This window comes from Thamnophis elegans, chromosome 4 (genome assembly GCF_009769535.1).
Source record: "Thamnophis elegans isolate rThaEle1 chromosome 4, rThaEle1.pri, whole genome shotgun sequence".
In the NCBI taxonomy this organism is placed as follows: Eukaryota; Metazoa; Chordata; class Lepidosauria; order Squamata; family Colubridae; genus Thamnophis; species Thamnophis elegans.
The window spans coordinates 75,421,993-75,434,783 of NC_045544.1; the positions used below are offsets into that span (position 1 = coordinate 75,421,993).

General features: G+C 35.1%; 1 protein-coding gene across 9 annotated transcripts in view; it reads left to right on the top strand.

The window, feature by feature from the left end:
• The window catches only part of BIRC6 (baculoviral IAP repeat containing 6), a 153,109-nt gene that overhangs the window by 59,566 nt on the left and 80,752 nt on the right, over positions 1-12,791 (top strand). For 5 of the 9 annotated variants that reach the window (XM_032216649.1, XM_032216656.1, XM_032216651.1 and 2 more), the window contains 8 exons: positions 3,042-3,169; positions 3,830-3,961; positions 5,114-5,329; positions 6,338-6,521; positions 7,516-7,671; positions 9,877-10,010; positions 11,185-11,338; positions 11,870-12,028. In XM_032216649.1, the coding sequence (XP_032072540.1) occupies positions 3,042-3,169; positions 3,830-3,961; positions 5,114-5,329; positions 6,338-6,521; positions 7,516-7,671; positions 9,877-10,010; positions 11,185-11,338; positions 11,870-12,028 (1,263 nt within the window). The remainder of the gene's footprint in view (positions 1-3,041; positions 3,170-3,829; positions 3,962-5,113; positions 5,330-6,337; positions 6,522-7,515; positions 7,672-9,876; positions 10,011-11,184; positions 11,339-11,869; positions 12,029-12,791) is intronic. The other 4 variants (XM_032216653.1, XM_032216654.1, XM_032216655.1 and 1 more) reach the window with 2 other exon arrangements.

Genomic DNA, 12,791 nt, shown 5'->3' on the forward strand with positions numbered 1-12,791 from the left:
AATACTTACAATGGCAAGTAGAAATAAAGGGGTGGGGAAGGTTGTGTGTGCTGGACATCCTTGCTCCCCAGTCTAGGAGCACTGTCATTGTGTTGGAAAAATTATTCATTTCACAAATTTCCAGAGTACCATTTGTTCAGCAATATGGTAACTTTAAACAGTTGTTGAAAGAATGTCTATTAAAATGAGTACCTGTAATAACCAACATTTTGCATTGCACTCAGAAACCAACTGGTAACCAGTTCGGTTAACATAGCAAGGGCTTCATGTAGACTTAGTGAGGTTTGACTGTCACTGCTTGGGCTACCGCATTCTGAATCTATCGTTTTTTCAAGGATAGCCCATGTTGAAAGCATTATTGTATTCCAACCACAAGGTAAGCAAGGCTTGACTGTGAGGAAAGTCTATCAATCCAGAAATGAGCATAACTGTTGCAGAAGCTGGATTTATAGTAATGCCACAGGTAGTACCAGCAGAAGCTGGAGAATCTAGGAAGAGCCTTAAATTACACAGCTCTTCACTGGCCAGTGCAATCCCATTCAGGACCAAAATTAGAACTCTCCAGAGCTAGGAAAACCAAGCATTTAAAGCCACACCATCTTGCTGGGGTTGAACCTGAACCTGTTTCTCTCAGGTCAGACCCAATCAGCCTCTAGTCCAGCAACAAATTTTAAAATCATCACTTGATCTTGTTCTTCTGTTTCTAAAATCAGAATGCCAAATACTTGCAAGAGTAAACATTCTAAATAATAGTTTTTAGTCACACCCTTCTAATCAGTTCTTTGGAATTTACAAATAAAGTTAACTTGTTCCATAATATTTCCAGTGCTAGTTAACAGTTAGACAGAAGTAGGCATAAAGTTTGGTGGAACTTGTCTATTCACAGAATGACTGCCAAGATAAATGGCCACTCAAAAAGCACTGAGTTACTGTAACACAGCCTGAGGATTTTTCCCACCAGCTGCTATTTTCTCAGGTTGCCCTTTACCATTTTAGCTTAGCTTTACTATTATTTTTTCCCATGGCCACATTTCCAGTATCTCCCCATTTCCAAAGAAAGCCCTGAGCATCAATCACCTACTTTCATTTTCTTAGATTATCTATAGATCTGTGTCATATTTGGAATTATTCCTATAAGAATATTACAATCCAGCATCATTTCTGTCCATCTATCAATTTATTAACTGTTCATCTGTTTAAAAAATGCTTTAATAATCAGACAGGGCAGGAAATGTGCAGTATGCCAAGGGACATATCTGCAAACATATACATTCCCTTTTGGATTAAGTCATTTGGAAAAACATAGGGATGGGCAGCACTTTATGCCCAGAGCTGAAAAGGTGATACAAAGTAGCAATGTGTGTATGCACATGTACATTACTTTTAAAAAAAGGTACTTCTTTTCCTGGGGTAAAACAGTAACTATGCAACCCAAGTAAAGTGCATATTTAAGTTAAGGAGCTATTAACCCATACATACCCATGTCCAGTCCACTTTTTTCTTTTCTTTTTCTTTTCTTTATTATTTAGGATAGAACTCCTTCCCACTTGACTAAATAAGTATGAATAAGGGCTGGGAGAGTCTTTTGGTTTGGGATTTTGTTCACTAGTATTTGCTTATAATTTGGTATTATAGAAAACAATTGAATCCCATTTATTTACCTATTTGAATCATTAGCCTGATTTTCATTAAAATGAATACCAGAGTGGAGTGCAATAAAACTGCAATCATCGAGAGTGATAAAAGCAAAAACCATATAACAGCATGAGCCACACATGAAATAACATAGCAGCCCAAGTTTAAGTTGAAGTCTGGGTTAGTAGGCTTTTAGTTGACATAAATGCTAGCTGCTGTTTTCTCCCTTCCCCTCCCGTACACATTTCAAAAAATTCTGGAATTGTATCGTACGCTTTGTAGTAACAGATCTGTGGTCCTCAGATTCTGGGATAGTTTCCAAAGGTTTGATTAAGAGATACAAACTTTTAGTTAAGCTTAATTTTAAGATATACAGACTATAAAGTAATTGAATACATGCTTAGTAAAAAGAAATATTTTGGGATTTTAATTGTTGCAAAGGAATATTCTAAGGTCCACTCAGTTTCAAGCTGACCTGAGGTTTTACAGCCAGTGTCAATCAAACAGTTCCTGTTCAGTTGCCTGCGAGATGCCATGATGTACAGGTTGTCCTCGACTCAACAACCAGAATTGAGCCCAATGTTTCAGTTGCCAAGTGAATTTTACCCCATTTTATGACCTTTCTTCCCACAGTTAAGTGAGTCACTGCAGTTGTTAATGTAGTAATACGGTTGTTAAGTAAATCTGGCTTTCCTATTGAATTTGCTTGTCAGAAGGTCACAAGAAAGTGATCACTTGACCACGGAACACTGGACCGGTTATAAATATACGCTGATTGCCAAGCATTTTGAGTTTTAATCATATGACCATGGAGATGTTGCAGAGGTCCTAAGTCTGAAAAAACAGCCATAAGTCACTTTTTTCAATGCCATTGTCCCTTTGAACGCTCACTAAATGAAGTCGAGGACTACCTGTACACACTACAAAACAATTCACATCAGCTCTGAAAATGCTGATGGATCGGGATCCATCAGGATAATATAAGATGAGGTCAAGGCCATTCAGCCTGAAAGCTTATCACAGGCTGATATACACAGATTTATTGCATAGGACTTCCTTTCTCATCTGATTTTCTTGTGCAACATTTAATGTCTTTTCTACTTTCCTTTTTAAAAAATTTACCTGTTTGTTTGTTTGTTTGATCATTCAGTTAACATTTCATTTTTAAAAAGTCCTGTTTTGAAAGATGTAAACTAGCTGTTTCTAAATACCGTCTCTGGTCCTTTTAATGAAGCTAAATCAGCTGTTTTCTCAGCATCCATAACAATAACAATCAATGTTTGTACCCTTTAACAAACTAACACTTTTTTCTTTTTTTCAAGATAACATGATTCTGTGTGTATATGTGGTCTGTGTGTAAAACATTGACTACCAAATTTGAAATATCATTTTGTTTTGCTTTTCAGGCAATCAGTGGAGTTTCATTAATAATAATTTACATACACAGAGCCTCAATAGATCTTCAAAAGGCAACAGTAGCTTAGATAGGTTATATTCCAGAAAGATCAGGAAACAGCTTGTTCATCACAAACAGGTAACTTCTAGCTCATATTAATGATTTTCTCTTTCTTCTAAATTATAGGAGGATATTATGCATTTGAGATGCCATTCATGTTTTATATTCAGAGCAACATTTTATAAGTTAGGTAGCATGTAGCTGGAATGCACTGAAGCAAGTTAAAGAAAATTCCAGTTGCCTGACTTTCCCACAGCAACCATGAACCTAACTGAAAGTGTGACTGATACTGACAATATTGACAATATAATAATTGCAGACAAGGGATCTAAGGAAATCCTATGCGTGCCCTGCAGGGTAGAATAAGAGATTTCCACCATCTTGGTAGAAGAAGAGTTTTCACATAAGTCTAAAACTTTGAAGGGAAAAATGTGAGAAACCACTGTTCTATTTAACTTGTTCATTATACAACGTTTGGAAAACTTGACAATGAGGACAAACACTTGACAAATATCTGCTCCTATATATAGTATTTGAAGCCTCACCAGTTTCTGCAACCTTAAATCTGTTACTGAAACTGGCTTTGTAATTCAGGTCTGTTGGCAGTCTGTTAAAGTTTTATAAATATAAAAACTAAATTTAAAAAAAAAAACTTTAACTTGACCATCCTATGAAAGTGCATATCTATTTTGCATTTTATTATATACATTTTTATATACTGTTAACATTTTCTTTTAGCAACTTAACTTATTAAAAGCAAAACAGAAGGCTTTGGTGGAACAGATGGAAAAAGAAAAAATACAAAGCAACAAAGGATCATCCTATAAACTTTTAGTAGAACAGGCAAAACTAAAGCAGGCCACGTCAAAGGTATGATGTTCTGCAATTATATTTATTGTCTCGTGCAGAAATATCTTTTTCTGCAAATTCAAATATGTTTTGGGTTCATTTTTTCCACATATGATTTTATTATGCCGCTTAAGGCCTAACTCGTTTATTCAGCTACCTGCTATATCTCTGGTTTTAGAACTAATCAATTCTAACAGAGATACCTGTTGATATGTATGTAAATGTACATATATTTTATATAAGCTGCTTTCTAAATAATGCTGTGGGTTATTCACATCAAGACAGTTCCTTATAATAAAAATTTAAGATTAAATTAGAATATTTCAACAATTCTCCAACTGTGCCCTTTTTGAGTCATCAGAAGAGGTACATGAGCTGTATCCAGATAATTATGCTACTAGTTAAGGAAAAAGGAAGTTGGATTTGTCTTTTTAAAACAACTCCCCTTCACTATCCATTCTTTTATTATATGGTATAGGATGCTCTTCAAATAAAATGGTGTATTAATTAAGCACTTTTTGGTCAACAGAATTGTCTGAAATAGTTTTGGCTATCAGTTTTAATTATTTCTTTTAGGAATATTTGTTTATTTATTAAATTTATTTACCACCCGTCTTAGAGTTAGAGTCACATTGTACAAAGTGTTGAGAAATCCTCACTTGAAGACCAATAATCATACCATTATGGTTGTGTTTTCACATCATCTAATCTAGAAACCATTGTATGTTCCAACTACTATTCCTTACTGTTAAGACATTAAGTTTATCCAGTGTCTTATCAAAAGGTTTCAGTGTGATAATAGTTGAATGTAATCAGTTAATAGTTTATGTAATCAGTTAATTTGTTTCTTACAAGAATTATAAATTTGAGAACAACAAATGTTATTCATGCTGTGATTTAGGAAATAAACGTATGTATGTTTAGTTAAATAGACATGTATTTATTTGGACTAATTGCATAATATTGTAATATAAGGCTTACAATAGATAACTCAATGTTGCTTATATAAGGTAACTCAATGTTTTCTTATTTCTTTTTGATTGAAATACTGTGTTATTGATACTAGTGATTTATGTGGGAGGGGGTTTCTTTATTTGTTTGTGAAATTATCGACTCATGATTCAATGAATAATTGAATAATGACAAATGTGTTTGTGTTTATGATTTATGTAGCACTTTAAGGATTTGATACGCTTACGACGGACTGCAGAGTGGCCCCGTTCTACGTTAGACACTGAAGTATCAACTGCAAAAGAAACTCCAGAAATTGAGCCACTTCCATTTACATTGGCACATGAGCGTTGTATCTCAGTAGTGCAGAAATTGGCCCTCTTTCTGTTGTCCATGGATTTTACTTGTCATGCAGATTTGCTGTTATTTGTCTGCAAGGTATGTATTATGCAATACAGTTAATAGAAATAAACCTGATCAAAACTTGAAACTTGCATTTTAGTACACTAGGCTGGATCAGCAGCTCTCACAAAATTCTTTCCGAATAATTATTTGTCATGCAAAAGTATGATGACTTCAGCCCCTTGAGGGAGAAATAATAAAATAGCATGATTTGAGAGGATAAAAAATTTAAAACTTGCACTGTTGTTCTGATCCCAAGGAATTTTGCTCTGGTAGAATTACATTTCAATAAGTAAGTTTCCATAAGAGAAGGAAGCTGGTTGTTGGGCTTTAAATATAATTCCATCAATACGATGTACCTTTTCCTAGCTGTTGTTTATATAAAATCATCTATGTTTTTTCTCAATCCATCTGTGGTGAAGCAAAAGCTGTGGATTGTATCAACTAGCAGTGTTGCTTTACATGAACCTTTAATTTATGCTAACTAGAGCACCTAAATTTTGCTTCTTTTCCTCTCTTGACTTAAGACGTTGCCTCTGAAAAATGTTGTCATTGTGTTCCTGATAACTGGCAAAAATCTGAATCATCACAGCATAGGTAGTGGTTGGAAATAAACCAAAATTTTATTGGGAGTTTTTGAAAGTGTTGTTCACTTAGATAGAAACACTGTTGGTTACAGTACAATAACTTTAGTAATTCATATTTTCTTATAGTTTTCAACTTTGCAATTTCTAAGGTAAAATTAAAAATAAAGAAATTAGAAATGGGAGGGACTCTATGAGAAGAACTTCCCCAAGCTACAGATGGAAGGCATCAAACTAAAGTTACATATGCTCTCAAACCAGAAGGATTATCTTATTTCTTCTTTTGATTTATTAATACTTCTGATATTATTCTAAATTCCTTTACCATTATTTATAAATATAAATGTAAATGACAGTTGCTAAATATTCAAATCTTTATTTTGTAGAAGTGTTGTGTTCTCCATAGATATGAAACAGGTTGTGGCAAAGAGAATTTTGTCTACTGTTTTTTTTCCCCCAGGTTCTTGCTAGAATTGCAAATGCAACAAGGCCTACAATTCATTTGTGTGAAATTGTGAATGAAGCTCAGTTAGAAAGGCTACTACTGCTTCTGGTTGGAACAGACTTTAACAGAGGTGATATCTCTTGGGGAGGAGCGTGGGCTCAGTATTCTCTGACATGTATGCTGCAAGATATTCTAGCAGGTTTGTTAAAAATTATATTTTATCTATGGAAAATGCTTTGTTTACCTGCGGTGGGGAACAGTGAAGGAGAATTAGTCTTGAGCCATATTAAAGTCAACAAAAGAAAGATAAAATACAGGAACTAATTCCAGGACAAAATAGATTTAAAAATGCAACAATAAAATATGTATGTGGTAAATAGAGAAAAAAATATTTTGTCGGTATATGATATCCCAATTTGTTTGGTATAACAGGTTCTTAGCTGAACTTCCTTCTCTATACGCCATTTTATAATACGGTAGGTGAGGGAAGCACCCATTTTTAGCACCTCAAATCCTGCTCTATAATAGGCCCTTTATAAGAATTGCATCAAATTCATAGGCAGATATTTTTCATATTGGAAAATGGTTTCGTTCTTAGCCAATCATATTAAGGCCTTTTTTTGCCAATAACGCCATGTTTTCTTGGGTACTGCTATTCAGGACTCTGTTTGAAAATTTCCTTTGCCTGGGAGAGTAAATATTGGTTGGAAAACCCATGCTATGAAACAACTTTAGTAATTCAGCTTATGCAGGAGATGAGCTGAGATGTACTTAAACTGTTCCGCTAAACATATTTTGGGTAGTCTGTCAGGGCCTATTGAATGGATCCTGTGCCAAAAGGTTAAAAACTATTTTAACTAATTATTGAATGACTGTATGGAGTGAAAACCTGCTTCTGTTCTGACCGCTGAAGCTTATATGTACTTGTCAATTCCCAGTATGATTTTTTTAAAAATGGATCTGAACTTATTCCAATGAGGAAGCTTTTATAAGGCCCCACAATTCCACACCATGTCTCAGCATTGGGACTATTTTTTGCTCTAAATACTTTCATTGAGGGAGGGGGCAAGGTACCTGGGTAATTATATTTAGATTATATAATCTTTTGGTACATGTGTCAGTCTCCATCAGGCTTCTTTTAAAATTGATACCCAACTTTGACTATGCGGGTAACTCTTCCTTGTACCATTCAGGAGAACTGTTGGCTCCAGTAGCTGCTGAAGCCATGGAGGAGGCTGCAGTAGGAGAGGAGGCAGGAACTTCAACTGGGGACTCAGATGATGCTCTTCAGCAATCTGCAGCTCAGTTAGTGGAAACTATTGATGAGCCTTTATCACATGACATTACAGGTAAATCAATATAACCTGCATAATGGCATTGAATTGTTTAAAACTGTTCTGGTTTTTTTGCTTTGGCAATTCTGCTAAACATTCTTGGATTCCAGTAGTTGTTTGGAAAGTATACAGTTGTGCTGGTGTCAAATAGTACTGAGCACCTTTAGTACTCAGCACCTAAAAAGCCACACACATAACCAGGCAGCATATAAACACCACCCACAAAATAGCCCAAACAGTCTGCTAGAGAGAAGTTCCTCTGAAAGCTCAGAAAAATAAATCCCTGGTCCCGATGACCAACTCCAGATTGGATCTTGCAACATTATTCTGGGACATACATATTTGCCTTCTAAGCTTGCTTGTTTTCTTGCAGACGTTTTGTTAACCTAACTAGGTAACATCATCAGTGCTAGTAAGGAGAGTGGTTTGCTGTTAGTTTATAATCTGGTTCCTTGCCTGCCTTTGTGGGTGGGGTGGGGTCTTAGAGATTCTTTGGTTGGGCTGTTTACTGATGGCTCTTTGACAGTTTTTTGATTGGGGCATTGCTTATTTGATTATTGGTCTGAAGTTAACCTTGAAGTTAATCTGTGATGATCTGAGGGGTGAGTACTGCTAGTTTCTTTTTGGGGGCTGGTTAATTATCTCTTTTGCATAGTTTGCAGTGCCCCCAATCAATAAACTGCCAGTAAACAGCCCAACCAAAGAATCTCTAAGACGGCCACCACCCACACAGGCAGGCAAGCAACCAAAATATAAACTGACAGCAAACAGCACTCCTTACTAGCACTGATGAAAACAAGCAAGCCCTGAACGACAAATATTCTTCTTTATTGCTATTGCCTTGATTTGTGAAAACTTGATGCAGTCTATAACAGATGCAAATCTCTAGAGAAGGTGCGTCAGATCTGTGATTCATAGGCCACATGTTGCCCTGTACAGTTAGTACAGGCCTCAAAAGATAATTAAAAAAAATAACCTAAAGCTTGTTATTTATAGACATTAACTATGTTACATATTTTATGTGCAGTCCAAGACAATTTCCCTTCACTCAATGCGACCCAGGCAAGCCAAAATGCTGGACAAGCATGCTCTAGAGTGTAATGTAGCCTTATTTTACTTTCTTCCCCCCACATTGTGCATAATAGAAATTCAGAGCTCACCTTCCAAGACTTAGTGAGTAGATAGACAAAGAATTTCTATTTTTTGTTGCAAACTATAGGTAATCCTCCACCTGTAACCACAAATGGGCCTAGGATTTTTTGTAGTTGAGCAACATTTCATTCACCAACTAGTATCCTAGTTCTCCCAGTTGCACTTGTTAAGTGGAGCACCAGGGAAGTGGTCCAGGCTTCCTGGACATGTTATGGAGAAGAGAGGGCCAGGGCCCTGACTGTACCAGAGAGGCCTAGACTCTCTCTCCATCCCCACTAGGGAGAGCAATTCCTCTGCACAATAGAGGAATAAATGTCATAGCTGGCAAATACACTAGCAAATGCCATAGTTGTCACAATTTCTTTTCCCTCCACCCCATGCCCAGGAGGCCTGAATCCTCTCTCTGGTGCTCAGCTGTTTACAGAATCCCACATTCATGTAACCATGATTTACAATATTTTTGCTGGAAATCTGCATTTATATTTGGTTTCCGGCAAAAAAAAGCCAATTACAAACAATGAATTCAGTTAATGATCTCAGCATTCACTTACCAACTATGGATTCACTTAAGAACCATGGTGATTCACTTAATGGCTTCTGGAAAAAATGAAACATTGGTTGTCACACGATGGCCTTCTTAATAGAGCCGAGGTGGCGCAGTGGTTAGAGTGCAATACTGCAGGCTACTTCAGCTGACTGCTAGTTCGGCAGTTCGGCTGTTCAAATCTCACCGGCTCAGGGTTGACTCAGCCTTCCATCCTTCTGAGGTGGGTAAAATGAGGACCCGGATTGTTGGGAGCAATATGCTGACTCTGTAAACCGCTTAGAGAGGGCTGAAAGCCCTATGAAGCGGTATATAAGTCTAACTGCTATTGCTATTGCTATTAATATCAAGCACAGCTGGCATCATTCCGGGCTCAATTATGGGTGGAAGACAAGGACTGCCTGTATTTTGTTTGTAAACTTCAGTTTTTATTGTTGTTCTTATTGTTGTAAGCTGCTCTGAGTCATGTCAGTGGGATGGTCTGTAAATTCAGTAGATAAATGAACTATTTTAATCACCCAAAGGTACTCCACCTTTGTCATCTTTGGAAAAGGACAAAGACATTGATCTTGAGTTATTACAAGACCTGATGGAAGTTGACATTGATCCACTAGATATTGATTTGGAAAAAGATCCTCTGGCAGCAAAAGTCTTCAAGGTATGGAACATAATGCACTTTTTAAATAGCTGCAAAAGACCTGTGACACCATCTCAGCTCTTTCTTAAATGTGTGTTTCTGATATTGACGTGGTAGAATCCTGTACAATACATAGGTACCAATATCACTTTCATTATAAACCTCTTAGATTTATTATGAGGTTATTTTATATACAGGTTATATTTTCATTCTGACAAATACTCTTAAGAGTAAGAGTCTTAAGGTATTTCTAGACATTCCGTAAAATCCTAATGATTTTAAAATGCATCATTTTAACAATTTTTTTGTTATTTTTGTATATGAAGAAATGGAAGAGGGGCAAAAACTTATAAATATATGTTTAAAAATGATGGAGGAAATATATTTTATTGCTTGTAACAAAAATCAGGTGTTTTAAACCAGCATTAAAACTTGAACACATGAAGTAATATTATAGTGCTGATCAGTATTACATTGGTAGAACCAATTCATAACCAGAAACTGGGCACATATTATTGATACTGAGGTGGTAAATCTGAACCACAGATCAGATTCTAGACATGTCACACCACAGAGGCCACTTAAGTATTTAATTATATTTGGATCTGTGACATTCTTTACATTCATGTGTCACAGCATATGATTAAAATAAACTGTAGAAGGAGGGACATTCAGAGGACTTAATGGTCATAATAGGAAACATGTCTGTGCTAGAATTTGATTTTGAGCATAATAGTAATAGATCTATTTATACAACATTGTAATTTTTGAATTTGAATTATTATATACTTCATAATTCATTTGTTTTCATTCTGAGCATATGATCATGTAAAGCAATCTTCTTCAAAGACACTTTGAATTTCAGCTCCTTTCAGCATGACCATTTAGCAGGTGATTGGAGTGATAATACAAAATAATGGTCCAATAAAGAGTTGGGAAAAAATGCTGTAAATATTAGCTGGGCCATTCCCTTTATACCGTCAAAATTATAGTTCAGTGAAAGAACGTATTGATCTGAAAACTGCCAGTAATAGTTGGCAGCTTATATGGCAAAAATAAAGGCTGTTGATTTCCTTATAGATACACATGATGTTAGGATACAAATACTGAACACACATACACACACACACACACACAAGTTTTTATTTTGTGGAATTTCAGATCAATGAATTATTATTTTTTCTATTTTATAAAGCCTATAAGTAGTACCTGGTACGATTACTGGGGTGCAGATTATGGTACATACAATTACAATCCTTATATTGGAGGTGTTGGAATTTCTGTGGCAAAACCACCAGTTACAACTGAGAAGAATGGATCACAGATTGTGAGTGTATCAGTCTCTCAAGGTAAGCATATCAGCTAGTTTTACTTTGCAGCCCGATTTCATAAAATACTGTATTTGTGGTTAAAAAAAATTACATGTTCGCTTTTGGACATATTTCCAAAATATTTACATAGTTATGCAAACTATGCTTAAAAAGTGTTTTAGAGATAATAATTAGGAAACTCTGATCCAGTATCATATTACACAAGAGATGTGAGCATATAAAGATTATAAAAACAATGTTGCATTTTAAAAAATATTTTAAAGTTAAGAACTGGACATTTTTCTGTCTTGGAACCATGTCTTGCTACTTAGAGGAAAGATCTTTCTGACGATGTATTTAACTCTTTGCTCACGTTTGCACATTTTTATAATTAGTTTTTATTTTAATCCATTTTAAAAGTATTTCCAAATGTATGAATCAGTCAAAACTTATTTTTATAAGAATAAACAAATATTTAATAACGTATTAATGTTTAATACAATATTAAAACATGTAGAGTTTTACCTATTTAATGTAATTTACAAATGTGTTTAATGATTCTTTTCAAAGCTTTAGATGCACGTTTAGAAGTTGGATTGGAACACCAAGCAGAACTGATGCTGAAAATGATGTCTACCCTGGAAGCTGATTCCATTTTGCAGGCCCTGACCAATACATCTCCTACATGTAATTTTACACAGTTAAACCTAAACATCTCTGAATGTTATGGTAATCTTTCTCTTCCTATTGTAGATAGTCTGGAATTTGTAGCTGAATAGTGGTTGTATTATGTCAATTATACCTAATCACAATTAGGTATAATTGGCATAATTACATATTAAGCGCATATGAACTTCCCAGCATACACCTAATTTTACAAATCCTATTAATTTCATAGTTCATTATAAACATATTATATATATGATATATATGAGAGGGTTTTTTTGTACTGTACTTGAGTTCCCTATTTGGGAAATCTATCTTTTTAGAATGTTCTTAAGATGTTATTTCAACAAGTGACAATTTGTCTAGCTAATATTTATCAACTTGGTGGTTATTTACAGTATATAACAATAAGCATGTAGATATAAAAAATGACAAAACATTAATTAATATAGGTGCTTTCTAGAAAATAGGACAGGAGTGTGAAACTCGAGGCCCGCAGGCCAGTTATGCCCACCCCCCTTTTAGCAAAAGGGGGGGAAGTTGCCATACATCATGTGACAACAATGTGTCATCACTAGTTTGACACCCCTGACATAGGATATACAAAGAATTTAATTCAATTTCCTAGCAGTATGTTTGCCAGACTAATTGTAGTTTGAACTTAAGTTATCGTTATATCAATCTGTTTTTTCAAGTTATTTAATTCAGTTTGAGTTCTGGGAAACTGATCACAATATTTTGGAAGAATAACACATTCAGTGACAAACACTATGTGATTCTCTTTTGTAATTAAAAATATCTTGGTTTTTTGTTTTTTGTTTTTTTT